This window comes from Synchiropus splendidus, chromosome 2 (assembly GCF_027744825.2).
Source record: "Synchiropus splendidus isolate RoL2022-P1 chromosome 2, RoL_Sspl_1.0, whole genome shotgun sequence".
NCBI classification, from domain to species: Eukaryota; Metazoa; Chordata; class Actinopteri; order Syngnathiformes; family Callionymidae; genus Synchiropus; species Synchiropus splendidus.
The window spans coordinates 24,234,233-24,261,345 of NC_071335.1; the positions used below are offsets into that span (position 1 = coordinate 24,234,233).

Sequence of the window (27,113 nt, forward strand, 5' to 3'; positions counted from 1 at the left end):
TCAGCCGGGGTCACCGTTCGGTTCAGGACAGAGTCGCGCGGCACCAGCTGAAGCAGACTCACCTTTGGTCATGTGACATGGCCATGGAGCGGATGCCGGCGTCGCAGCCCGGGTAGGTGAAGAGCTGCTTGAGGTTGTGGACCTGCCAGACGGACACCACGCCTCCGTCCCCTCCGGTCAGCAGGTACTGTCCGTCTCGGCTCAGAATCATGGCCTGGACACGGAACACAGCCAAGATTCAGGATTCGTTTCTCTCACCATCATGTGACTAGAGGTCAGAGGTCAACGGCGCCGAGGGCTTCGCTCAGAGCCGAGCTTGCTACAAAGACGGCGCCCCGCCGCGAGGCCCAGATTTATTCCACTCATCTGCTTTTCCTAAAAAACGCAGCGGCCCAACGGTTCCCGCGGGAACCACGGGTTCACAAATCAAGCCGAGTCGGAGACTATTATGGTCTGGAGGAAGCGCAGCATCAAGCAGCGGGTCGCCGTAGCTGCTGATGGACCGGGGCAGAACTCTCCGAGGCAGCAGCGACGCTGGTCCCGAGTGGCTGCACGTGTCGGATCTTAACCCCAGACTTGACTCAGGGTGGGGGAAGCGTTGGTGTGCAACTCTCCACCGCACTGGAACAAGACGGGTCTGGTTCGAACCCCGCCACACAGACATGAAGAAAAACTGCTGACTCGGAGGAGCCCGAGACCTCGCTGCAGCCCAGCAGGGGGTCGGACCCTTCAGCCGCCGCAGGTACGAGTCCGCGGCCAGACGTTATAAATCTGCCTGGAAGCGATGAAAATGTGGGGGCTCTGCGGGAGCTGGGAGGGCTACATGAGCCCAGGTGACTTGAAAGATGACCCTGGCCAGGAGAGTTCTGGGGGAATCCTGCACGGATTAGTCGAGTCTCGGATGGAAAAATGTCGAATTTATGGCCCCGAGACGCGACTCTGGGGAAGTGGATGCACAGCCACAGTGATGCTTGTGGTAGAAACAGAGCGGGACGGAGCGAACTTGAGATCAACGGCCCCAACACCAAACCCATGCACAGCTTCAGTCCAACTAAATACCGCAAGTGTCTTCACTAGACCAGACCAGGAGCCCGCACACCACCCAGAGAGCTTCCTCACTTCGACACTAGGTGGCGCCTCAAGCTTTCATATGCAGCTGTCAAATTCTCCACCACAAAAGCCAAGCCATCTTCAACTCACTGCAACTCTCTGGTGTTCCTGAGCTGAGTCGAGCTTCAGAGCAGCCCAGGAGCCACATGTGGCCCTCTGCCTGGATCTATGGGGCCCTCATGAGCTCAGAGGGAAACTGAAATGCTTTGTGCGCAAACTCTTTTACGATGAATCAACTGAATTCTACAGACAACTTAAAGCCATTTAAATCAACATTGAGAAGAAGAATTAAACATTTTGTTTTTCTAAATCCGTTTTTTCCTGTCATTTGAAAGGTGTCATCTCATCTCCAGCATATTAACTGAACTACCATTTGACTGTATATGAACTAAAGAATCAAATCTTTTTGCTGAGAGTGTTTTACATGTTATTATAAATAATGACCGACAGAAAAAGGTGTTTCTAACTTCAACAATAACTCAATGGCGTGACCCTGCAGGGAACAGACGCCATGAAAGCTCCAGCTCCTCGTGAGGATTTCACCGACTTCAGATGGAAACGCGGCTGAAACGGCTCCACAACAACGATTCGCCTGTGGGTCAATAGAGCATGAAACACTGCAGCTCAGTCACATGGGAGCAAAGTTCACTCCTCACAACGTCACGTGTGTGTGCTCCTCCTGATGGGAAGGAGGAAGCCTCTGAGTCTGACAGCCTGTTAACAGCTCGTGACATGTCCACAACCGTCACACAGGCAGTGAAGAAGCATCAGAGAAGCTTCACTTCAATCCATCCGCTGTGGTTTTCATCATTTCTTCCCATCAACGGCAGAGCTGGGCACCGACAGCATGTGGGAGCTAGAGGCAGATCACGGTGAAATATGGAGTCAGAACCAGGTACAGTGGTGTCATGACAGGCAGCCGACATCTGGCTCCGCCTCCTGCCGTCAGGTCTGAGCTCACATGTTTACCCCGGAGTCGTGCTGCGCAGCGGCTCCGCTGACAGGCAAGATGGACTCCAGCGTGAACAGAAGCGCGGCTGATGTCACACCTGGGGGCGGAGCTACACGGAAGTGCTTCAACTGGCGATGTGAACTATTGCATCGTCTTCAGCCCCCAGTTTCACACACGTTTTTCTTCCGGGGACAAATGAAAATAAGACCAAACTTTTGAAAAAGTTTTTTTTTTTTAATCTACAACTCTTCTGTCTTGTAGTCATAACGGCAAATCCATCGTCAGGGGAGACACAACTGTGGTGGCGGGGTGCTGGTTGATTTAAGAGTGGGGGGGTGGGAGCGCCCGGGGGTCTTAATAGGAAACAGGCCGTCTGTCAGAGCCGACTTACATTTCCCAGGCCAAAGCGGAAACAACGGGTCGGAAAACCAAAGGCGGTAGCTGCTCTCTGGTGTCACTCGGGAGGAAGTGTGGGAAGTGGGGAGGCGGCTTAATGGTGGAGGTGTCCGCAGCCCGCCACAGAATGCTCTGTACCACGGCTGCGGGCCCAATTCCAGCCGACGTGGCGGCTAGGGATCAAAGGAGCGCTTCCTCTGCAGTCGAGACGCGGCCTGCTTTCATCAGAGAGCGGCATGTTTTCTCACCTTGGTGCTGTCGTCCGTCTCCATGTGGCCCAGCAGTTTGCCGTTGATGCTGAAGAGACAGAAGTGTCCCTTGTCGTAGTAGATCATGCAGTGGCCCTCGGTGGAGGACTGGATGAGGCGGGGGCGCAGGCAGCCGGCCGGGCCCCCCAGGGTCCGGAGCAGGTCGCCGTTCATGGAGTGGATCAGACAGGGCCCCTCTGAAAACAGGCGGCAGGAGGATGAGCGCTGGGTGGAGGGTGTGACGCTCGTCCCACTGGCTCACCTTTGCAGCCGCTGATGACCAGGCCCAGCTCGGCGCACACGCTGGCGCACGTCACCTCGCAGTCGTGACCCGTCAGGATGGCTCGAGGGGTCGTGATCACAGCTGCAGAGAGGGTCAGAGTGAGGGGCCACGGAAGCATTCAACCACATTTAGACACCGAAACAACACGTCAAGATCGAAGCAGCGACCTCACACCGGCTCGGCTTCCTCACTTGTTTACTGCCTCTCACTGGATCCAGATGTTTCCAGACAAGGAGCCGCGAGAAAAAGGTTTGGGTCCTCAAGCTCGTGTGACTTTATTTTGGTTAGAGCCGCCAGGGCCAGCGACAACACAGAGGAGCCTGTAAACCGGCCTGTCTGTCTCCCGTCTCTCTCACACACACTCACACACTCAGCCGGGCGGGCGGCGGAGACCTTCCAGTTTCATCACATGCGACTGTTGAAGGCATGAACGAGGATGAGGTCTGGTCCAAACATTTCTGCGGACATGTGCGAGCGGCTGCTTTGAACTAGAACTCATTAAAAGCTGACGTCTCAGGAGAGGTCTGACCTCTGGTGACCCCTGAAACCTGCCGCTCAAACACAGTTCAAAGGCTTGATTCCCGAGAAAATATTTAAGGAAGTTAATTCTAATACAAATGATCATGCAAAATGATAGCAACCAACAATTTAGGGGGTGTTTTGGAGAATTATTTTGCCATTTAAACTCAAATTTCTTGCAACTCTTATATCTCCACACCTTTTAATATAGATTTATATTTAGCTGTGGTATTCAGAACTTATACTTCATGCAGTTGTTTTGTTTCATGATACTAAGGATTTATAATACAGTTCATGAATAATTCAATAATGTATTGCTCTCACAGCAAAACTTCATTATATTTCTAGAACAAATAAAAAGTGATAGCACTGATAATAAAATTAAAAAAAAACTGCTGTCACACAACTTTGTCTCTTCCAGTCCTCCACATGTGAAACATTTTCAGATAAAATCATATGATAAAGATGATTTACTATCAGTTAACCTTTTGATCCCAACACCAGACATTTGGTTCGACTTAGCGCAACACATGAGTGAGATTTCATCCACGACTGAAGGAGCGGCACAGAAGGAGCCAGCGGGCCAGAAGTGCGTGTATTTTTAGTCATCCAGCAGATAGGCTTCGCCACAGAGGTCACCACAGATTCACCAGTCCTGGACGCATCTTCCCTCTTCAGAACACTCAGTCTTAGGTTTTTACTTTACATGTTGATACTGTCATGATCGCAGACAGACCTCACGAGGAAACATGAAACAACATGTCTCTGGCCACCTCCAAACCCTACAGTGCGAGAACTCTCCCAACAATATCTAATATCTTGTCTGAAGTCGGAACCAGATGTGGGGCGATTGACTGAATCCAAACACTAAAACATCAGCGAGAGGGTGTCACCGCTTCTTTCCCCACCAGAGGGCGGTGTCGACTGAGGAATCGTCCCCGGCAACGATGCCGCCGCTCCGCTCATTTGTCTCCTCACTGACTGTGTGTGTACGTCATCGACATCTTAAAGTGTTCCGAGTCTGGAGCGGGAACAAAGTCTGTTTTGTTTACGTGAGCGCGGGCGCGCGCGCGGCCCCTGCGGTCCGGGGCAATGGAGCATCAGATTGTGGCGGTGAGGGGCTGCGATGACGACCGCTTCCCTGCTCCCTGAACTAGACTGTGGTCACCACCGGGAGGAGGCAGAAGCTCAGTCTAGAGCGAGGACAAGACCTGCTGAGTTTTATTCCTCCGTTGAAACAACAGGACGTGCAACGCTTGTTTTAGTTTGAGTTGTGCGTGTTCTAGTGTCAGAACACTACCGCCCCCTGCTGACCAACTGAGCTCATTTCATTTGACAATTAATAATATAACTACAGTGGTGCCTCGGTTCTCCACCACAATCCGTTCCAGACGGCCGTTCGAGAAGCGATTTGTTCAAAATCTGAATGGATTTTTACCATTACAATGAATGGAAAAAGAAACCCAAGCGTCCCAAGCCTTAAAATAGTCTTTTGTAGGAGTGAATGTAGCGTGTCTGCTGCAGGTGGCTGTTCCTCTATGTGTGTGGCCGCTGCATGTGGGAGGGGTTGCCGAGTGAGTGACGTCTCTCCAGAAGGGAAGAGGTGCCCGGTGCGTGTCCAGCTCTGAATGTGCGCTTCTGTGCAGTTTGGCTGTGACAAAGTCATAAACCAAGTCACGCTCTGTCCCAGACTCGCCTCATCCCTGTCCCAGCTCCAGCCCACAACAGGACATCAAACCCTGGAGTGAGCGCTCCAGCACCTCCCCTGTGACACTCTACCACGGTCCAGTGCGGAGACAGGAAAGGTTTTACACCTCAATATGAAGAAAAAACAGTCAGTAAATGTAGCTAATGGGACACGTCTGCATACAGAGGCTGCGTTATACACAATAACAAAGCGCCTCGTGGGTCACCTGATCGGTCCTCGCACGTTATGTTTTTTCCGACTTTTTTCGGGGGCATTCAAGTTCTGGATTTTCATTTTTGCAAAAAAATCTTGAAATTTTTGTTCAAACAAAGTCCGGGACGATCGAAAATCGAGGAACCACTGTATTTGAAATGCTTCAAAAATATCATAACATTCTGATAAAATAAATATGGAGCAGTAATGGCAGTTGGAAATGACAATAGAGCTCCTTGGAGGAGGTCTGCACTCTCTGAGTCATGTTTTTTAACGGCATTTATTTGTCCTCTGTCCTATTTTGTTGTTATTTTGTCGATGACTTCCTAAAGTTGGCAGCCATTTTGAATTTCTTTTGAAATAAAGGCTGTTATTTTTCAACAGGTGGAGGTTATCTATTTATATTAGGAGACAAAAAAATGACAAAATGGGGGTAAGTGAGTGGATTTGTGCTGGAGGTATGTGCTCTCTGAGTGCAAAAATACAGATCGTTTCATAAAACAATGAACACGTGAGTCTTGCGTGCACACACACAGAGCTGGTGGCCAGCTGAAGAGTCACACACCTGAAGGCCCCTTTCACGGCTCCCACTGCGTCTCATTACGCAAATCAAAATTTGCCGTAAATTTCAGCCCATTTGTAAGGGATCACTTGACAAACACGCACATGGATGCAAGCCGGCCAAATTAGCACGCGGGAGGCTGGGCCCAGGGCGGCGGGACGGCCGCGCTTTGATGGTGGCTGATGCCATATGTTATGGTAACGTAAGAGAGAGGCCCGCGACATTTTTCACTTTTATCGAGCGGCCTGACCTCTCGGCCCTCAGATGGTGGTGAACTTTCACGAGCCGGCCGCCGACCCCCAGCGTTAAACGGCTCTAAGTGGCCCTCACTTTCACTCACGCTGAAGACAGATCTCCCCGCGTGTGAACACACACACACACACACACACACACACACACACACACACACACACACACACACACACACACACACACACACACACACACACACACACACACACACACACACACACACACACACACACACACACACACACACACACACACACACCCCTGGGAGTGAGACACGGACGCACAATCCAAGCCACATTATCAAAGGTGCGCAGAAATGGCCAGTTCTGATCCGACCCAAACCAGTTGTTACTTTTCACAGAGAGGCAGTTTAGCACACTTTGTCCGGGTACCTCTGTGTGTTCGTGTCTGCAATACAGAGATCTGAACTGCTGTGTTGTGTAGTTGAATGGAAGGTGTGTGTGTGTGCACTCACTGCTTGATCCCTCCCCGATGCTGTTGAGCTTCCCATTCCAGTACCAGAGCAGCAGCGTGGCGTCTCTGGACCCTGACAGGACGTAGCAGTCTCCGCCGATGTAGGACTCGGAGCGGGCCAAACAGGTCACCACGTCCCGGTGGCCGAAGACGATCTGAGTCAGTTTGCCTGCAAACACACACACACACACATGCATGAGTCCCAGTGATGCTGCCGACGGTAAGAACTGTAATGTTATTGTTCAGATGGTGAAGGTTGCCTTATTGTGTTTGGTTGTATCATTCCTCTGTGTTTTCAGAACTCTGAGTGCAGACTGAGTGTCTCACAGATGCTTAAGCTCGTTGCTACATTCTTGTTTGTTATCGCCAACGTTGTTGTCGACCCCTCCTGTCCAGATTTAAGCGTATGCTCGCTGACAATTCCTCTGTCCACTTCATACCGTGAACTTGTATTCTCACTCTCCTTGCAAAGACCTTTCAATAAATATTCATAAAAGACAATTCTCTCTCCAAGATCTTTAATGTATTCAGGAAATTCCACAACTGAACCCAACAACAAACGACCAGTAGAGGGCGCTTTTGCACTGCCTGCACATGCAGACGTTCAAGTGGAATACTGGAGAAGTATGCTGGAACATGACTTGACTTGGTGGGTGAACTGCTTTGAAATAGCGTCGTGACACTTCAATACAGGAATCGGATTTGAACCCTACTCGCTCCTTATTTAATCTCCCCTCAGCATTTGCACGTGTACACTGGAAGCAAGTTAAGAAACAGGTAAAAGAAGAGGCTGAAGACGACCGATGAGGTCTAGGAATGTGCTGGACATGAAGAGGGTCAGTGAGACGATGGAGGACGAGCAAGACAGGTTAAGGTCCTGCTGCTGCTGATGACAGAAGTGAAACTGAATCGTCTGTAAACGTGTGGTTTTAGAGGCTAAGGCAGATGCTGTGTTTCAGATCTCCTCAGGCAGGTTGCTCTGAAGTCAGACAGGGATGCTGCTGCTGCCTTGAAGTCTAAACCAGCAGAGACTCAGTCGTGGATCTGAGGGTCAAAGCTGGTTTGTCAGGGGCCCAACATTTTCACCATGTGCTCATTGAATTAATTTATCGCGATGAATCTCATTTCAGTGCTTGACGCCAGAATAATAGTAGTTTTCCATACACATATCTTCCATATATTTAGACTACATATTTGAAAGTGTATATAGATTAATTCATCCTGAAGTAAAATGAAAAATGAAGTTGCTGCATATAACTTTGAACTGGTCAAGAAAATTGACAGAAAAACACACACTCTCAGACACCAAGTCTGAGATGCAAAGCATCCACAGACAGAACTGGACCCCCAAACAGAGCAGGGGCACAATTAAATCCTAACTTCGGAACATGCTCATAAAAAAAAAAGCAATGGTTTACGCTTGTCCCACACAGCTCTCTCCTCATGCTGTTGCTCTGCTACATTTGGAGACACAAAAGGATTCTGACACTCGGTTTCATCCGAGGACACGCGCCAGACAGCGAGTCATGTGACCGAGTCAATCTTTCATGACACACATAAGAAAGTCAAAATGCGAGTCAGTTGCAGCTCCCCCACACCCTGACGTGTGTTTGTTGATCATGTCCAACAAAATCAGAGTTCCGCCGATTTGAAGACGAGAGGAGAGAGAGAGAGTGTGTGTGTGTGTGCGGGTGAGCGAGCTCTGTGTGTGTGTATATATAAAGAGCCTAATTGCTGTCAGATTTCCAGACCACAGCTCGACTCGCTCGCCGTCTAATCCTCATTACGCTCCTCAGATTGTGACCTCTGCAGTCAAACGGTGGAGAGTTTGTTCCGCGTGACACTCGTGTCAGAAATCACTGTCCGCCCCATAATGAAGCTGTGTGAGATGAAAGCCGGTGAGCGGCTCACAGACAGGACGGGGGAAATGTTTGACGTCTTTATAAACAGTGGAAATATGAAATCAGGCGGCGGCCGAGCCAGGCGCGAGCACCTGCTCCAGCTATTGTGCCTGCGCGGCCATCACGGCCCTGTAATTGATAAAAGCCCGTCCTTCTTTCACCTGGGGGCTTTGGGGACCACGGCGGCAGCTGTTGAGCGCGCCAGATTAAAGTGTGTCCGTGTTCCACTTGTACACCTCTGTGGCACTCGCACAATAGAGCCATCTCCCCTCGCACGCCCCCCGTCCCCCCCTCCCTGTTTAAAAACACTGCAGCTACAGAAATTGATTCGGTGTGTCGGACTCTGAATGGAGAAGGTGAGCAGAGTGGAGGATCGAGGCGGAGACAGTTTCATTTAGGACCTCTGACCTGGTTCTGTCCCTGTGAAACGGATGGGTCTTTGAGTCAGAAACACTGTGGTCTCCAGCCGAGACTCACCATGCGGCGCAAGAGAACAATCTTTAGCTTCACAATCACACCTGACCGCGAACATAGGACTTATTATTACTTGCTACAAACCCAAACGCCTTGACTGAACCGACTCTTACACAGGGACAGGCAAACTAGTCCGCTGTTTTTTAGCTTTCATACCAAGAATCTCCAACATTCCACAGCATCCTCTCTGATAAAATCCACGTGGTGTGGATCTTACAAACTCATTTAAAGGCACATTTGACTTCACACATTATACTGAGAAGCCTGTAATGATACAAACCCCATGTTTTCTGGTAGGAATGGAGCTTGTTGAAACATATTTTATATATATAACCTAAATGTGAATTAAAACTACTGTTTCAAGAGGGTTCCTTTCATAAAACCATATTTTGAGAGATGAAGGGAGGTGAAGAAGTGAGTGCAGGCAGAGTGGAGACTGGCAGCAAGAATGGAGGACAAGCTGCGCAGGACTGTCATGAGAGCTGCCACCATGCATGTTCAGAGAAGTGTGTGGTTCTACACTGGATTTACAGTTCCAAAATCCTGGTGATGCATAATGTAGTTATTCAGTTACATTTAAATATCGTCTTTTGTGGTAGTCTAAACCAAAACACTGAGAGTAAACAACGCATTGACTGAAAAAATCTGGCACTAAAATGAAAATGAGCGAAATACAAACGCAGACACCACATAGTAAAGAGTGAGCAGGAAGGAACACAAAGTGACTGAATGTTAAAAGAGCATTGTAAACATCAGCCACTGACGCTGAAGAAGAGGCAGCACCTCGGCTGGTTAACTTCTTAAAGCACAAGAAACAATTCCAGCTACTGATAATCCTGCGCGGCTGCATCATGGAACTAACATGTTCAAGATAGCGTGACCTGATGATGGCGCTAGAGGAAAGGCCGACAGCTTTCATTTGCTTTATAACTGAACAATTAAGGACAATATTGATGGTAAAGCCTGTAGTAAATATCCTGCAGGATCACTGCATCCTACCTGTATCGGTGGAGTAGACCCGGAAGCTTTTGTCCCAGAAGCCGCACAGCAGGATGAAGCGGTTGTCGGCCGTGATGATGAAACACTGGGAGCTGATCTGCATGCTCTGGTCCAGCAGGTCGGAGATCTGGCGCCGATGGTTTGCAACGTTGTTGGCTGGAGAGAAGAAGACAGAAGGGTCAGTGTCATTGAAGGGAATGGAATTTGACAGATCCCTGCTCCATTTCTGACATTGATGGACGTGTTTTCATGCCATGGTTCACGGACCAAACGCAATGAGAGGACCAACCCGCCTCTCGCTCCACAAGCAGAAAGCACCGTTTCATCACGGCGCCACATTGTTTCAGTTTAAAGGGAGGAGCCAGGGAGGAGTTGAGTTGTGAGATCAGGTGACGTTTATCGGCGTGGGGGCGGGAAAATAAACGACTTATCTACCAAATATATATTTTTTTACAATTAAAATTCTCACACTAGGAGAGAAACCTGTGCCTTATTTATTATCATTATTATTATGATTGAATTCAATAACCATTTTGAAGAATTTGCTCTTAGAGTGAAATGACATTGGGCGAATGATACTCAGACTCACTCTGAAGTTTAGTTTTGATGGTGTTTGCTTGGACTCACAAAGACTCTCAAGACTTTACCTCTGACTTTCAGCTACAACAGGCAGAATCGGGAGCTTTCATAATGGAACCACTGAGATAAATCAACTTTCATGAGACACTTTCATGAGACTATACAAACAAAACATTTTGAAAGTTTCCCCATTCATTTCCTGAGCTCAGCCTCTTCTTCATGCCTCATATGTGTGTTATTGAAGCGCCATGATGCTACTGCCACCTGCTGCCAGATCAAGCTTATTGCACTTGAATATTTTAAATGCAGATATATAAATAATATAAATTATGTAGAGCAATAATTATGGGTGAAAGAATCCAGACACTGGAGGGAACTCGTCGAATATTTTTTATATTTGCAATACATAGATAACTTTTCTTCTTTTTTGTTTGTGTTCAAGCAACAGCTTTTCTCTTTAAAAAGCAGACGTGGCCGTTTATGTTGGTCCGACACCTGTCATGACAGCGTGTACTTGAGCGGCTCTCAAGCTCCAAATGGAGTCGGAGAAGTTGGTGAAGTTCACTTGTTAAAGAAAACTATTCACCCTCATATTTCATCTCCGCTCTGCTAAACTGAGTGTTATGAGTTTATAACTTAATTGATATCAAACAGCTCCGAGGCCTAGTAAGTCGGTCCTCATTACACTCGCGTCATTTCCCAACACGGCGAGAAGAAGATTTGTGGCAGAACGTATAAAACATCCTGCATGTTAACTTCACGGGATTTTCTCAGCGCGGGCGTGAGTAATGACGGAGCACTGCAGACGGAGCACGGAGCTCACATTCATCTCGATTGAGTAATCCAGCCCGTGTTTGGTGAGGGAGCTAATTTATTGACCTTCTCTAATCCGTAAATGGTATCTCTTCTTCTGTGCACAGCGATACGTCAGCCGGGGCTGTAACTCTGACTTCGCGGGGTGAAAATAACGGGAGAGCCGGTGTCAGAAAAGCTTTTCTCCTCTGTAAACTGAGGAAGTCCAGTACCTGTTTGAAAGCAATATTTCACCTAGTTTTCTCCTACGTTTCTCCGCGCCCCTGTGGGTGCTGCAGACGCCCCTAATTCACTGTGTTTGGTCCTCACTCAGGCTGGAATGCAAACGCCGAGAATTTATCTCGGACCAGGACGAAAAAGATTGTGGCAAAAATAATGGAGAACAAAACCATTTGGATTAAAACCATTTAAAAAAAATCGCTCGGCAATGACCTACATTTTTGAAACACAATTGAGGATCACACAAAATATTTTAAAAAGCTTCAAATGTGACGGCTTACTACTACAAAAACTACTTTTATTTTCTCAGGAGTGAACAGAGTGGCTTTGTGCCAACGTTGCTCATATCTTTCAGTCGACATTGGTGCACCTCAGAAATTGTTTCTGGAGAGAGTGAAGCCTAACAACCCAACCGCAGATGAGAGGCAAAAACTGCTGACAAATATTTGCATTTTACAGATTTTTAAAGACACCAAACTTTCATGGAAAGGCTCATTCATGCTCCAGCGCACTCTTCTAACTGCAATAATTTTGTGTATCGCAGGACCTCACCTCCTGATTTTCAGTGTAATATATCAAATAGTGGGGAAAGAAATGTACTTTTTTATGAGGAAATCTGAGAGATAGTATTTTGTCATGCCACCTTGCATCGTGACAAACTTCCATTTCAAGGGTGGAAGGTAGTGAGCCGAATCCCTGGTTCATTTCAGTAGTCAAGCCTGAAGAAAAGTGGTCTGCTGAGGGGGTTAAAGGGAGACACAAACCAGCCCACCGCCTCTCACAGTCACAGCAGCACATGTGAGACACCGGCAGAAGAAATGAAGGCGCGTAGAAGCTCCTCGGCTGCGTCCCATTCATCACGGCAGCTCAGCACTCTTCTCCTGCTCATCAACAAGTCGTGAAGGATGAGAGGCGCACATATTGTCCTGACAGCCGTCCGCCATGCATTCTCAATCACACATTATTACCACATTCATATTCATTCCCACTGACACGCGTCCTTTCCCTCTGCTCAAATTAAAGCAACGACCACGCAGAAGGGGAGGGAGGAGTCGGCGGAGAGGCGGAAAGACGGGGGGGTGGAGGGGGGGTGTTGATGATGAAATGCCGGCCTAGGCCACAGCTCATTGCATTCCAATTTGCATGCAAATGGTTGAGTGTGAGAGCAGGGCCTATATCATGAGGAGTGAGCCGCTGCTGTAACTCTGATCTACTGTCCAGGCACGCGCCGCCGCCGCCGAGTGCCTCACAAACCCCACCAAAAACAAGGCGGACAGAGACGGCGGCTGTGTGCCGGGGATGACAACTGGCGGCAGCCTACCTATCAGAGGGTCAATTTCCACAGGAAGTTGGTACGGCTGGTCCTGCACCGCTGAGCTCTGATGACCTGACAGAGAGGAAGACAGATTGGATTAATATTGTAATCTCATGGCCTTGTGAAGTGGGAGCGGGCGCCACTTCATTACGACAAGCAGGAAATTATAACCGCAAAGTCACAGTGTCACCTCCGGGCCGTCATCACAAATAACACAGGGGGTTTGCTGAAACGGAATCCGTCATGCCACGACAAGACATGAACCCTCTGCACGACCACGATCCCTTTCCATGGATTCATGGATGCAACACGGTGAATGAAGGCTGCAGTCGGTTAATCCAGGTAACTAATCCACACCAACTTCGAGCGCATGAACCATCGAACTGTGACTGTCCGCCCTGGTACGGACGGATGCAAATAAGGTTCCAGTGATGTGAAAGGCGGATGCACGGGGAGGACGTGAGACCTAATGCTGGCTGCTGCACGTGTCACATTTGATTCAGCTGCTCAGCAGACACAGTCGACCATCTCCCAAATCAACGTCCGTCCTGAGGCAATGTAAGATGTGAACTGAGAATCTGAGAGACAAACGCTTTGAGGTCTTAGCAGGCCTAACAGAAAAAAAAAGACTCTAATAAAGAGTGCTAAAATTGTTGCAGTGCGTTTTGAAATTCATTTCAAACATTTCTTGAACAAACAAATCCTTTTAGTCTGGAAAATATAGCTGTGATGTGTTAAAAGCATCTTGATATTTTGTCTCACCCACGAGTCCGTGCCACTTGTTGACAGCAAAGAGGCGGTTGGCGGTGACGGTGATGACGGCCGGCGACGTCAGTCCCGACTGGGTGTTGGCCGCCACGTGTGTCACTGGGGAGTTGGACGGGAACTTTAGCACCATGATGACGTCCTGCTGCATCTGCTCTGTGAACATCATCGGCGTCTGCAGGAGAAGATACTGTTCAGGAGGGGACAACGGGGCGCGAGGTGGAGAGGAGAAGAGCCAATACGTGGGGCAGTGGACCGGACAGTAAGTAGGACAAAAAGGAATAAAAACAAGGGTGGCAAGCAAGAAGCGTTGTTAAGGAGGAGCGGCGGAAGGGAGGAAGAAAGAAGGGATGAGATAATGTTAGAAAACAGGGCAGTGAGAGCAAAAGAAGCAAAGACAGAGAAAAGAAAAAAGGAGTTTTGCTCCTTGAGCAAAGTCAGAACTCTGTGTTTATATTGAATTTTTGAAAGGATCCAGAGCTAATTTCTAAAATGTGGGAAAAGGGTGAACTTATCACTTTAATAACTTTAATGTCACTGTCTAAACAACACAATAGAGCATCATAAATGATCAAAATATATCAATTGCTTTTGCGCTTTAGGAAAAGATTCATTTAAATTACAGACAAAGTTTTGTCAGTGACTGTGTGTGACTTACTGCTGCCACCTGCTGTCCCATTGATCTTATTGCTATCAACAATATTTCAATGTGAGAGAAGAGAAAAATACCTTTAGTACCTTAAGTTTAATTCCTTTAAATTGCAATATGAGACAACTGGCTGAGAACAGCACTCTCTGGATGCTTTTTGACTGCACCCTCCAAAGACAACACAGGAGATCAGAACTGGGCACTCAACGGTTCTACCTTTTTTTAAATGGAACTCCACTCCATGTCAGTGTGTGTTTCTCCCACTTTGGACGAGTATTGGACGAGCATTGTATGAAAAAAACGCATCGTGAAGCGTAGCATGAAGCCATTTGTATTTAGTGGCTCTGACTGAGAGTCATTTTCCTCTTTGCGTGTAAAGCAGAGGAACATCAGTGTTTAACATCAGCAAGAAAGTCGGGGTGTGTGACAGCGAACCAGATGCACTGACAGCATCATTACCACCCGAGCAGATGCTGACACTCCGACAACACGCTCACATGAAGGGGGAGCGAGAGCAACTGTGAAGGCGCTCACACACTTAAATACATGTTTCTTGACGTTACGATGGCGAGCTGTTTGAGGCGACGTTTTGAAGGGCTAAGTTAGATGAGCCCCAAACCCTTGGCAGATTCCGTGGGCAGCATATGTGTGCGGGGTGGTGGTCTACAGTCAGCTGTCATCACCGCGGGGACGCCGCACTAATAGGGACTCTTGGGGTTTCCGTCCATCACACACAGCCTCGCACGCCGCACTCTTTGGCCCTTCAGAAGCAGCCGCGTCTGGACTGAGGGTCACTTCTGCTCATGGTCTGAGCTCAGGTGGAGAGGTGGGCTCGCCGCCAGCTTTCCAGCGGGAAGCCGACCCACATGCTGAAGCGGCAGCCTACCGGCGCGCTGGTGATACATCACGCACACCTCTCTAATGATTCTGGAAAACACGGGTTCTACTGTCCACCGACTGTAAGCAGCGTTGGTGTCATGTACATACAGTGTATGTGGCGGCGGGTGATTCAGAGTTAGTCCACACAAACATTCATTTAGTCGACAGAGAAAAACACTTACCACTTGCATAGCAGAGCTTCGAGGTGGGTGTGGCTCGATGAGGAGCTGGCAGGGGGTCTGTCCAAAGCCCCTGATCTGAGATTCCACAGCCTGCCAACACACACACAGGACAGAAGCGCCGTGAGAACTGCAGGCGATACTCAAAAGGAGGAAACAGCAGAGCATTATGTCCGGTTTACACGCAGGCAACACGAGGAAAGCATCGCATCGTCTCACTTTCACATGATTCATGAAGCCAACGCTCGGCCAACTCACTTCAGATTTACTGGAAATAAGAGAAGGATTGGGAACAAAACAAAATAGTTGCAAAATACATTTTAACAACGTAAATGCAAAAAAGCTAATTATTTAATAAAAAAGAATGTGCTATGAATCACAACCTATCAAAGAGGATTAAAAGAGTTCTAAATAGTTATTGCGAAAATAAAAGGAATAACGTGGGAAAACAAATGTCAATATTCAGTTTAAAGATTATTTTTATTTACAAGAATGTTCTCGTGTTGAAGGATGACTAGGAGTGTGACAAAGGAGAAGAGAAGAAGTAAATAATAGGACAGCAAAAACAACAATGCAAGGGCTTTATGGGTTTAGAAAAATGATTGATTACTGAATTGTCACGGTGAATATAAAGAAAAATAATGTATCTGAAAGAGCAAAAAAGAAGTGTCAAGAAGTAAAGAATACTGCAAATAAAAATACTGAAAAAACAAAGCAAAAAGGTTTTAATACTCGTGACGAAATTAGAAAACCAAGTTAAAATGTGAAACCAAAATAAGATTACAAATGAAGAAACACCAGAAAAAAATGAAGAAATACTGGTCAAAAAATGTGTCAAGTTTACACTCTGGTTATACACAAAAGAACACGCATTTTTAAGTCTTGACGTTTGCACCATAGCAGGAACATGGCTGATGGTGTGAACAGTGCAAAACATATTGAACGCACTCACACATTCAAACATACTTTCTCACCGTGCGACACACACCCAGACTCTCATACCAATTTATCCTCCACAGCCACGCACAGAATGGGAGGAAGGCAGCGACGCAGCCTGGTTAGGTGGTGTTAATGAAGAGGTATAGGACCATAAATGTCAGAGTCGACGCCGGCCCAGTTGCTTCTGGACATTATCAGGGACTCACTGTCAAAGCGGCCGGCATGGGATGCAGCACGCTCGCAGCTCAGTGGACCTGAGGGACTCGCCCTGTAAAACCACACTGCTAACTATATTGCTATTTCACATGGAAAACGTGGAATAAAAATAGTCAGTATTACGGTCATAAAAAAAACAGATTATGAGTAAGTCAAGTTACAGTCAAGACAAAGACAACGTTTGTCTTGTAGGTTTGATATTGGACTTTAGATAAACTGATGACCAGCGGAGACTTGTTTGACTACATGGGAGTAATATCACTGTCAATAGTATAGCATCAACGTCCCGCCATCCTCCAGACTGTCAACACAAAGGTTTAATCACAGCCATATTTTACACGTCGTTGCAGTTGTCTCTGAGAGTCGCCGTGACAAAGCCAAGATGAGCAGGAAACTATCAGTGAAAGTGTCTGGTTGCAACTAACTTCTGGTTCCAGTCAATCAAATCTAACCAGACATCATTACAGAAAACAGCACTAAATCTCTGGGTGAAATAAACCTACTTAGATGGAGCATGATTGATGGTTCGCCAAAGACAGAAAAAAGACAGCGGAGTTATGACGGAGCCGTGGGCGCGTTGGTGTGTGTGGTGACTGTGTGGGAGTGACAGCTTGTGTGTGCAGGCTGAGGAGTTTGAGCCTGACTTGGCCGGGCCTGGGAGAATGAGCTCATAGCTGAGGCCTGCGTTTGCTATTTCCATGAGAAAAATGAAGGTCGCTTGCTTCGTCTGCTCAGGCACATTGTCTGAAAATAACCAGAGACCTCGATGAGAAGATCCCAACTCCGTCTTTGCTCAGGTCTCCTCAGCATATTTGCACAGAAACTGTACACCAGCTAACACGCGGTTTGAGCGGTCTTGCATCTTAAAGACAATTCATTCTACAATTGGGAAGATTTTACTTAAACGTCAGGGCAACTGTGACGCAAAAACTACACGACGGTAACAGCACATTCAAATATATGTTGCAACATAGTTGGTTGTTTATTGTACATCGGGATTAGCTCATGAGAAATGACATTTTACCTTGAAAAAAAAAAGATTGCAAGAAATCATGGATTCAAGTATAACTGAATTTGAATGAAATAAGAGACGTTTCAACTGTCAACGGTGCTGAACTATGAAGCAAGTAGTCAAAGGGCGTTGAGGGAAATGGGATCTATGGGTGCTATAAATGTATATTGTGAGACAATTCTATCCCAATGCCGTGAGTTTGGTGGTACCACCACTGCCAAAACTGCATTAAGGCTTCAGGATACAATGGAGTCAATCACACAAGAACTGAACCACTAAATTGCATGCTAAACATTTTATATTTTAGATTCAAAATAGAGCGTCCTTATCCCCAGTTTTAAAGTAAACTGCCAATCTTAAATTCCAAGCTTAGACACAAATTTACACTCTGAAGATCTCGTAATTATCGTAGTATCAAACCGGTAATGCACTGAAGTTCTTGTGGACCACTAAGATGAGTTGCTGGTCAGGCTTTGGCCCGCAGGCCTCGTCTTTGACACACAAGTCAGTGGTCATCATCTATTCACACTTGATATTTATTTACAGCTGGAATTGTTTGCTTTTGAAGCCGATATCAGAGGTAGAGCTCAGATCACAAAGCCGATATTAACCGAATCAAATCGAGGGTTTCTTCCACACACACCCTTCAAGGTTGAAATGTTCCCCATCACCTCTGCTTAAGCTAATGTACCAAAGAAAGTCCTCCATATTTCTCTACCCATCTTCATTAAACGCACGCGTGACATTTATGAGGTGGAGGAAGGTTGGAGAGCGTCTGACTGCAGGTCAGTGTTTCCCAGCCTGTAGGCCGACGCCATGCGCAGGTGATGATACGAGGGGACGACCACAAGGCCAATCTCTTTTGGGTGCGCTGGCCCGTGTCTGATGAAGCTTTTCTGCATTCTATACATTTAAATGGCTGAAACACCCTCGGCTCAGATGTCAAACGCGCCGTCTTTTGATTTACTCCGCCGCTTGACAAGATGGTTCGCCGTGTTTAACACAATGAGTTTATGGAAATTAGGCCAAGGAGACAGATGGAATTGGATTTGAAATGTTGTGATTTGTTGTGTTGTGATTGCTGAAGAAAAAACGTTTTTTTTCCAAGCTTGTATAGAAATAAAAGCTCTAATAAGGGACAGAAACATTGACTCGAGGACTTCTTTTTTTTGGAATGTGCTTTGTGTAGCAACCATTATACAAACAATAACAAGACACGACATCAAAAGTGTTACTTTGCTGCCTTTGGTTGTGTTCATATTCCAGTCATAATCTTGATGTTAAGCAGCCCTTAAATTTGATATTTGTTTTTTATGGACACCCAGAGGTTCCAAGGCCAAAGTGGAGATACAACCAGACAGCTCATGAAAGCTAAGCTATCCTGTAGAAGCTTCTTCTATTCCGCTTTGTCCTCCAGAGGAGGGTCGCGAGGGGAGCTAGAGATGTTAGGTTAGGTCTTTCAAGAGGAACAACAAGAAGCATGAGGAAAAAAGAGGAAGGACAAGAACATGAAGGAGAATAACTATAAGAACAGACATAAGAACAGAAGGAACAAGTACAAGAAGAACAAGATGAGCTACAAAAAGGAACCAGAGTGAACAAGAAGATGACAAAAACAACACAGAGACAAACACAGCAAGGAGAGGAACAAGATGAAGACCAAAACAAGGAGGAAGAAGAAAGAAGTACAGGCACAGCACAAATAACAAAACTAGGAGGAGGACAACAAGGAGAAGGAGAACACAGAGACGAAGGTCTACAAATCCAAGAGGATGGAGAAGAAGAAGAAGAAGAGGCTAATGTAGATTTTTCAGCAGCATGGTGCAGTGTTTGTCTAGTAGCAGTGGGCGACTTGTCAAAACAGCTTCCCTGATGGGGTTGTACTTCCCAAATTACGCAAACACTGCACCACTTAACAAGGCTCTGTGTTGTGTCACGCGAGGGCAACACTGTGGGATTTTCCATATTCACGGGTGAGAGAGGGAAAACCCTGTAGACTGAGCGGGCGGCTACATTTCTCCTCACTGAGAGAGAGCCAATGCAGATGGGTGCATCTACCTTCACAATGGCAATGCATAATGCAAGTCCACGGAGATGGAGGGGTAGGGGCTTCTAGTTGGACTTGCAGCAGAAGCAGGACAGGAAGTAATCACGATTTGGGGGGGAGAAGTCTCCACAGCAGCAGCTAATCCGGGCTGAGATACTCCAAACACTCTCGCCGAAGAGAACAAGACATAAACACCGCTCTGCAACCATTTATGCTGATGAGCATGCGTAAATATACAAGCGCGCACGACTCGCACAAACCTCCAGAGTGTCGGGGATGGGGGCGGACACGAGGATGCAGCTGCCAAACAGCACGGCAGGAATACAAAACCTGCCAGTCACGGCTGCAGAACCTTTGTCCCGGGTCAGCTACCTTTTCAAAACACACACACACACAGCCACATACACGCACGCCCTTGACAATGACAATGAACAGTGCCTGCGCAGGTCAGCGAAACAGTTGTCACTCAGTAGTCAGAGACACTCGGGACACTTTTCAAACCTCTTAGTCCTGAAACGACCCAGGTCTGGTTCTGCACTTTAGGCTCAGTCAGACTATACTATACTTCCTTCCTTCCTTCCACAGGTGGCAGGAAAACCACAGCCTCGGTTTGTTTACCTAGTACTGGTGTGTCAGCAACGAAGGGCCAAACACTGTCAGACAATCCAGTTTTCCCTCTAGAGTTAAGATAAAGTAGGTGTTTCATTCCAGAGAACCAAAGTGGGTGTCAGTCACCTGTCACTGGCAACAACACAGATAAAACACAACTGATATTTCAACTCAAGGTGACTACATTATTCTTGTAGCTAAAATAAAACCAGAAAATAAATTAGATTTTTTACCATCAATACGCATAAACATGCCATAAATGATGGGAAAACTTGTTTTAATCACAACAATGAGGAGGATACTGATCTGTTAATGCATCAGCATCCTGACTGTGCTCTGTGTTTGGGCGCTCCTGAAGAGTTGGGGGGAGAGAGGGGGATTTTTCTGCTTCAAACATGCGATTTTCTGGATAGGATGAACCTTTGTGAAGTTGCAGTGATTTCAAACGAGAGCAGAGACTGGATGGAAAATGCGTCTGTTCCCACTCACATGTATCTCTTATGTGTGTATGAATTCACTCACATCCTTTAAACTCAGTACGTAGAAAATGTTCAGTAGATTGGATCACATTTGCGGCGCGTGAGTGTGTTCGCAAGGAGGACCTCAGGCCAGGCTGAACGCAGGTAATATCTCTGTGTGTGTGTGTGTGTGTGCGCACGATGGAGGCCAAAGCACATCTGGATGGGAATTAGGGTGAATGAGGTGATAAATCAAAGATGTACCCTCAGTGCCCGCGATGCTCCAGTCACTGAGCATGAAGGGCAGAACAGCCAGGGAAAGCGCTATTAAGCTTCTTGACAGGCTTGAACTCATCTCCATGGACACTTAAAAACCAATGGGGTGCTAGTTTATAGCCCGGATAGAGGAGAAGAGGTTTTAATAAAATTGTTTTCTTCGATAGCAACGTGCACAAACGCAATGCGATGGGTATCTCCACTTCTTTTGATCATAAATTGTTCATTTCGTATTATATCATTCAATTGTTCTTCTAACTTTGTAGAAAGAATGTCATTTCATTTCACCACCATCCTCCCTGGTGTGTTTTTTTAAAGGAATCCAACAGTAATTTTGCTCAATATGTTGTAAACGCAGAAGTTTAAGAGCAGAAAGTGTGTCGAGAAATGAAAAACAGCTTCACACAAAAAAGCTATTGTTGGGTCAGTTGGCTGCTGTTAACCTGCTCCTTTTTATAGCAGATTGGTGAAGTTGTCAGACAGTTGTTTGGCTGTAAGCTGCCTTTCCATCGCTGTATCTGTGTGTTGCTCTCAAGAAGAGTGTTTGTGCTCTGGTTCAAAGCGAGGGGATGAATAATGAATGAAAGTCAAGGAGGGGGCTTTAAGGCGTTAAAGTGGAACACTTGCTCGAGTGCTTTCAGAGGTATCACACACACACAGGGGAAAGGCTTTGCTCAGCAGTACCTGCCACCACACTGTTAGCTCCGCTTCCCCGTGCCAGTTAGAACCAATTTAAGAAGGCTAATGGCATCACGAGCCATGCAGCAGGACAAAAGTGGTGCTGCTTTTTGTGATACAGACGGCTTAAGAGTGAGAGCTCAAATGCACTTACAGGAATCTTTTTCCACTGACACAGCAGAGTGTTTTTTTTTTGTCTTACCTCCCGGAGCATGGGGTCAGAGATGGAGCTGAGGTTGACCGCTCCCTCGTAGGTGAGATAGTAGAAAACGTTAAGGGCTCTGGTCGCCTCCGGTCCATGTTGCTTGTAGCCAAAAATCAGATCGACCCACTGGTGGAGCTGGCAGGACACAAACTCGCTCTCCAGAGCCTGCGGAAAAAGATCTGCTGTTAATAGAAGTGGTATTGACAGAGCCAGTGAAAATACGGTCCTGGTCGGAGTCACATCACGGCGCAGGGGTTCTGGAACGACAGGCGTAACTTTCAGCTGCTGGTGGTGAGAGCTGCAGCACTTTATTCTTCATGCCCAACCTACTGCCACCTGCTGTCTCGATAAGCTCATTGCAACCAACAACATCTCAAATGCTCAAAGGCACAAATGAATGAAGAACAATGATACATTTTCAAGCAACTGAAGTCAGCGTGGCACCATGTACAGTGGCCTTAAGCAAACAGTAAACAGCACGTCTGTTCAGCAGCAGTTGAGAATGATATAAAGAAGCAGCGCCTCCCACAAATAACTGCAACGCTTCACCCTCCGTGTGGATGCCAGCAGACGCCTGGTGTTTATCTTTTATTCATCAGATCACCAAACAGCAGCTTCTCCCTCATTCCTAGCGTGACAACATGTTTAGAGCAAGCAGCACCTCTTGGAAATTATCTACGAGAGGCAATCTGCCAATGATTTCTTTAATGAGTAAAAAGCCCCGACAATCCCTCCCCGATCATACGGAAGCGTCGGGACATTACCGGAGCCTTTTATCTCATTAGGGAGCCACACGTGGCAGATACAGGCCGTCTTCTCTCCTCATTAGCTGGCCACGCAGGGAAAAAGCATTTACGCTCTGCTCATAAAAACAAGCCACTGTGTTCATTTGTGTAGAGCGCCGGGCGCACAACACCAGCAGATCACAAGGAGACAGGCCTTGATTGTCATTGCTGCCTGGTGTCACATTAATTTGGGGCGTAAAAAAAAAAACATTAGCCAAGGCAACGCTTAAATGGCAATTTATATCATTTAAATTTTTACTGCAGAGACCAGCGCATCCCTCACTTAAATGCGCTTCTCTGACAGCTCCTTGCTCCCGGCAACTTTAATTACCTTCCTTCGATCAGTTCTGAACAGAAAAAAAATGAATTTTACTAGTTAAAACTGGGCCCAAAAAACACGGCAAAACAGTCCACCGTTTTTACTCTCTGGGTTGAATTATAACCTTTCGAAATGAAAAATAACGGCACTTAATAACAACAAGAAAAATGTGTTTCAAAATACTGTGCAAGTCAAAACCGCCATCTACAACTGCCAACGTGGATCAAACGCTTTCAGAAGATGGAAAAGCAGCGAGGGGGTCAGTGGCGCGATGACTCATGTTTAAACCCAACAGCCTTGAGGCAAACATCGTAGCAGTTTTGGTGCGACAAAGCAGCTCATATTTCCCCAGATTTTTGGGTCATTGTAAGGACTAAACAACAGCTAAAACAATACATGACTTACAAACGCCATACTTGAAAAGTCCAAACGCTGACAACCCTTTATAGAATTTGGAATTTTTTTTAAATGCTCTCCACAGAGAGTAGCTTTGTGATCAACTGCCCACCGATCAATGACACAAGGCTGGCAAAGTAACGTACCACAAAGATGACAAGGTTCAAGCCAACTCTGCAGTCTAACACAAAGTATCCAGATGCAGCATCATGTATTCAGAATCGCAGTGCCGCAGTGAGAGAGCCGGAGGTGGGCGGAGCTACAAGTTGTTTTAGACAAAAAATGCAGCTTCCTTTCCAGTTCATACAGTCTAGTATGTCTAGTTAGTCTAAGGTCAACTTATGTCTCCACAGCTGCCTATATACGTTGCTGCCCCCCTCATTCACTCCACCTCTCATGTTTGACTTTGACACCCCAGAATTAGGTCAAAGTCCTCATCAAATCATTGTACTAAATCCTTGTTCAATAGTTTGTGGGAGTACGTCGCACAACCTCACTATTGAGAATTCATACGGTCAAATATGTCATTTGTTATTATCAAAATTCACCAGCAACATTCCCAAGTATTCTACTGGTTGGTTTCCTCTTCTTCTTTGACCCGTTACTTCTTTGTCCACAAAACACCAGAATTCACGGCAAGATAGAAGAGCATTTCAAGTAAGGTGTAGACCTCACAGAACAGCATTCAGGCGGCGCCATGCTGATGCCCCGGACAAGAAGCTCTCTTCACAGCACATCTCCTTCTGGCCTTGCACGTCCTCAACTTCTGAAAGCAAACCTCCACCACTCCGCTCTAATCTCCGCCATTTTTTTAAAGAGAAATGCCAAGGCCTCGGGGAACAAAGGTAACCGCCTTGATCAGGTTTCTTCAAAGCCAGACTCTGGACGGAGCAGAGCGCTCAAACACTCATCATGGAGACTGTTAGTGGTCCCGAGATATTCAGAAGCGTCCAGACTCCAAATCCTTTTAAAAGCAAATCAATAGGCTCCACCAATTAAGTGGCTGACATACTTCTTACCCCAGTGACCACAGGTGAAGTGCTTTTAGGTTCACCTATAGACGGAGGTTGAGGGTGAGAAATCCATATGTGCATATGAGCGGCCTGCTTGAAGACTCTCAGGAAGCCAGAGACATGTCTTTACAGGAGAAACTCGTCGATATATTGAACAGAGCCCACAGCAAATTTGGACACGCAGAAACAACCGAGGGCAATTCTTTACTCCTCCAATGTGTTTTTTCCACAGTTCCACTCAAATACAGATGGGATGGATTTCACTCCAATTCAAATTATGACACACACAAACCAAACAAGTCGATCACGCTCCATATCAAAATCTGTTCCATCAGAATTTAAATGATTCAAGTCAGATATTCCCACTGCCTTCGCACCAATACAGTTCTTCCTTTAGTAAATATTGAATGTATTTCTACTCTATTTGTTTCTTCATTTTGTTTTCTCCATAAAAAACGGCAAATATTGTTATGCATATATAGAACATCTGTTAGTGTTGTATTGACACCCGATAAGTCACAATTGAAATGCTATAGGTTCCCATTATTTGATGAGTCAAACTGAGTTTTTCCTCAAAGTGCATATTTTATTCATGAAAATTTCAAAAGTGTATGCACAATTACAAACCACTGGCATGTTATGACAACTCTGACATCAATTTCATAAAAGACAACACTATTAAAATTAATTTTTATACGACAAAAAGGTGATTATATTGTCCTCAATTCAAACACTCATCTCAAATTATTGTTTGTTGGTTCAATGATCAATGTCCTTTGCACTCTGGCATCACCACGAACTACACCATGAAAAAAGTAACTCAAAAAATGTATTATCATGTAGTGTTATTCAATATTATTATGCCACATATCTGTCGAGTATTATATCAGTATTATTAAAATCTTAAACAAGGACTTAATATTGATATTTTAATGCTATAACATTATATTAAATTCTACATAATGGTTTCCAAATATCAAAATGTCAACATCATGATATATTTTTACTGTTTAAGCGTACAATAATTTCACGACAAGAATTTCACACTGTTATTTTTGTGAGTTTAGTGGGGTACACTGAGGTCCTTTCCACGAGAAGATACATATGAATTTAGCAGGAATTGTGAGCTGAACACAAGTTGATATGACCAAATAATTTCTGGCTGCCGTTTCACGCAGAAACTCAAGGATTGAAGAAGATGAGCCGATCTTGGATCCTCACGCTGGGCAGAGTTTGGAGGTCTCCCATTAGCGCAGCGACAGGTGAACGCGGCCCACAGATAGGACGGAGCAGAAGGTTGGGGCAGATAGCAGATTCCTGCGCTGGGAGCCGGTGCCACTTCAGAGGAGGCGGGCAGGATTATTGATGGGCCAATTAGCTACCGGTTTTTGGTGCCATCCCAGTCCACGAGGGAGTCTTGGATAATTAATGAATAATTTAGCATTCCTTTATGTAAATGCTGATCGGGGGGTAGAAGTCACAGCAATCCGGGCGTCTATTGTTACCACCTTGATGAAGTGCCCCTCCGCAACAGCCCTTTGTTTATTCCTGTGATTTGTTTTCCTGAAAAATGATCCAGTGGGGGAACATTTGCCAACAGGCCTCAGTCAATCTCCACACATCACCTGTAACTTTTATTTCCTGGGGATAAGACCATGACGATTATATCGCCAAGATTTGCAAGATTCACAATTAGAACATGCTCATAACTTCATTTAGAAGCAACCAAAGGAGCATGGCCAAGCACTGATCCCTGTGGCACCCCATTTCTGATGCTAATAAATGTTAGCATCGCACTTAGAACCTGCTCATAACTTTATCTAGCTGCAACCAAAGGGGCATGGCCAAGCACTGATCCCTGAGGCACCTCATTTTTGATGCTAATAAATGTTAGTATCACATTCAGAACCTGCTCATAACTTTATCTAGCTGCAACCAAAGGAGCATGGCCAAGCACTGATCCCTGTGGCACCCCGTTTCTGACGCTAATAAATGTTAGTATCACATTCAGAACCTGCTCATAACTTTATCTAGCTGCAACCAAAGGAGCATGGCCAAGCACTGATCCCTGTAGCATCCCATTTCTGATGCTAATAAATGTTAAACATTGAAGCTTTACTGTACAATCTCTTCCAACACAAAAACAGTTCCCCTTGTTTGAGACCAACTATTTTAAAGAGTCTCCTTTAGCTGTTTCTAAGAACCTGGGATCAGATTCATGTTTCAGGAGGGATTGTTTTTCTATATTCCTTGGGTCGAAATGTTCTCCATGTGCAGGTGTGGCTGAGCAGACTGGAGCTCCTCGGGTCCCTTTTTAAGTTGATGTTGTGAAAAATCATTTTCTACTCAAGGGCGCGTATAAAAGCACGAGGGCTTCGCCGCGGTTTGCGGTTTGTTTTATGATACGGATTGAGCGGGATTTCACTTCGATCTTAATGAGGTGACACTGAACGCTTTCCTCTAACCCACACTGGCCCTAAAAAACCTTTTTAAGGACTTATGGAGAGCTGTCTGTAAGGACGTTAAAATGTCACTTAACAAATCAATCCACTCATTTGCATGCCAGCAGCAGTGTGCGCGAGTGTGTATATGTGTGTGTGCGTGTGTGTCACAAGCTGTGTAATCAATCGCACATGTACCATGCAGACTGTTGTTGGTGGCGATCTGCTTTCTTTGCTATTGAGGACAGAGG

At 46.2% G+C, this 27,113-nt stretch overlaps 1 protein-coding gene across 7 annotated transcripts in view; it reads right to left on the reverse strand.

Moving 5' to 3' along the window:
* The window catches only part of lrba (LPS responsive beige-like anchor protein), a 160,710-nt gene that overhangs the window by 1,265 nt on the left and 132,332 nt on the right, over positions 1–27,113 (reverse strand). For 5 of the 7 annotated variants that reach the window (XM_053855600.1, XM_053855604.1, XM_053855599.1 and 2 more), the window contains 9 exons: positions 21,906–22,073; positions 15,472–15,561; positions 13,759–13,951; positions 13,003–13,068; positions 10,071–10,226; positions 6,698–6,865; positions 2,969–3,070; positions 2,707–2,903; positions 63–214 (listed from right to left, as the gene is read on the reverse strand). In XM_053855600.1, coding sequence (XP_053711575.1) covers positions 63–214; positions 2,707–2,903; positions 2,969–3,070; positions 6,698–6,865; positions 10,071–10,226; positions 13,003–13,068; positions 13,759–13,951; positions 15,472–15,561; positions 21,906–22,073 — 1,292 coding nt within the window. The remainder of the gene's footprint in view (positions 1–62; positions 215–2,706; positions 2,904–2,968; positions 3,071–6,697; positions 6,866–10,070; positions 10,227–13,002; positions 13,069–13,758; positions 13,952–15,471; positions 15,562–21,905; positions 22,074–27,113) is intronic. The other 2 variants (XM_053855605.1, XM_053855602.1) reach the window with 1 other exon arrangement.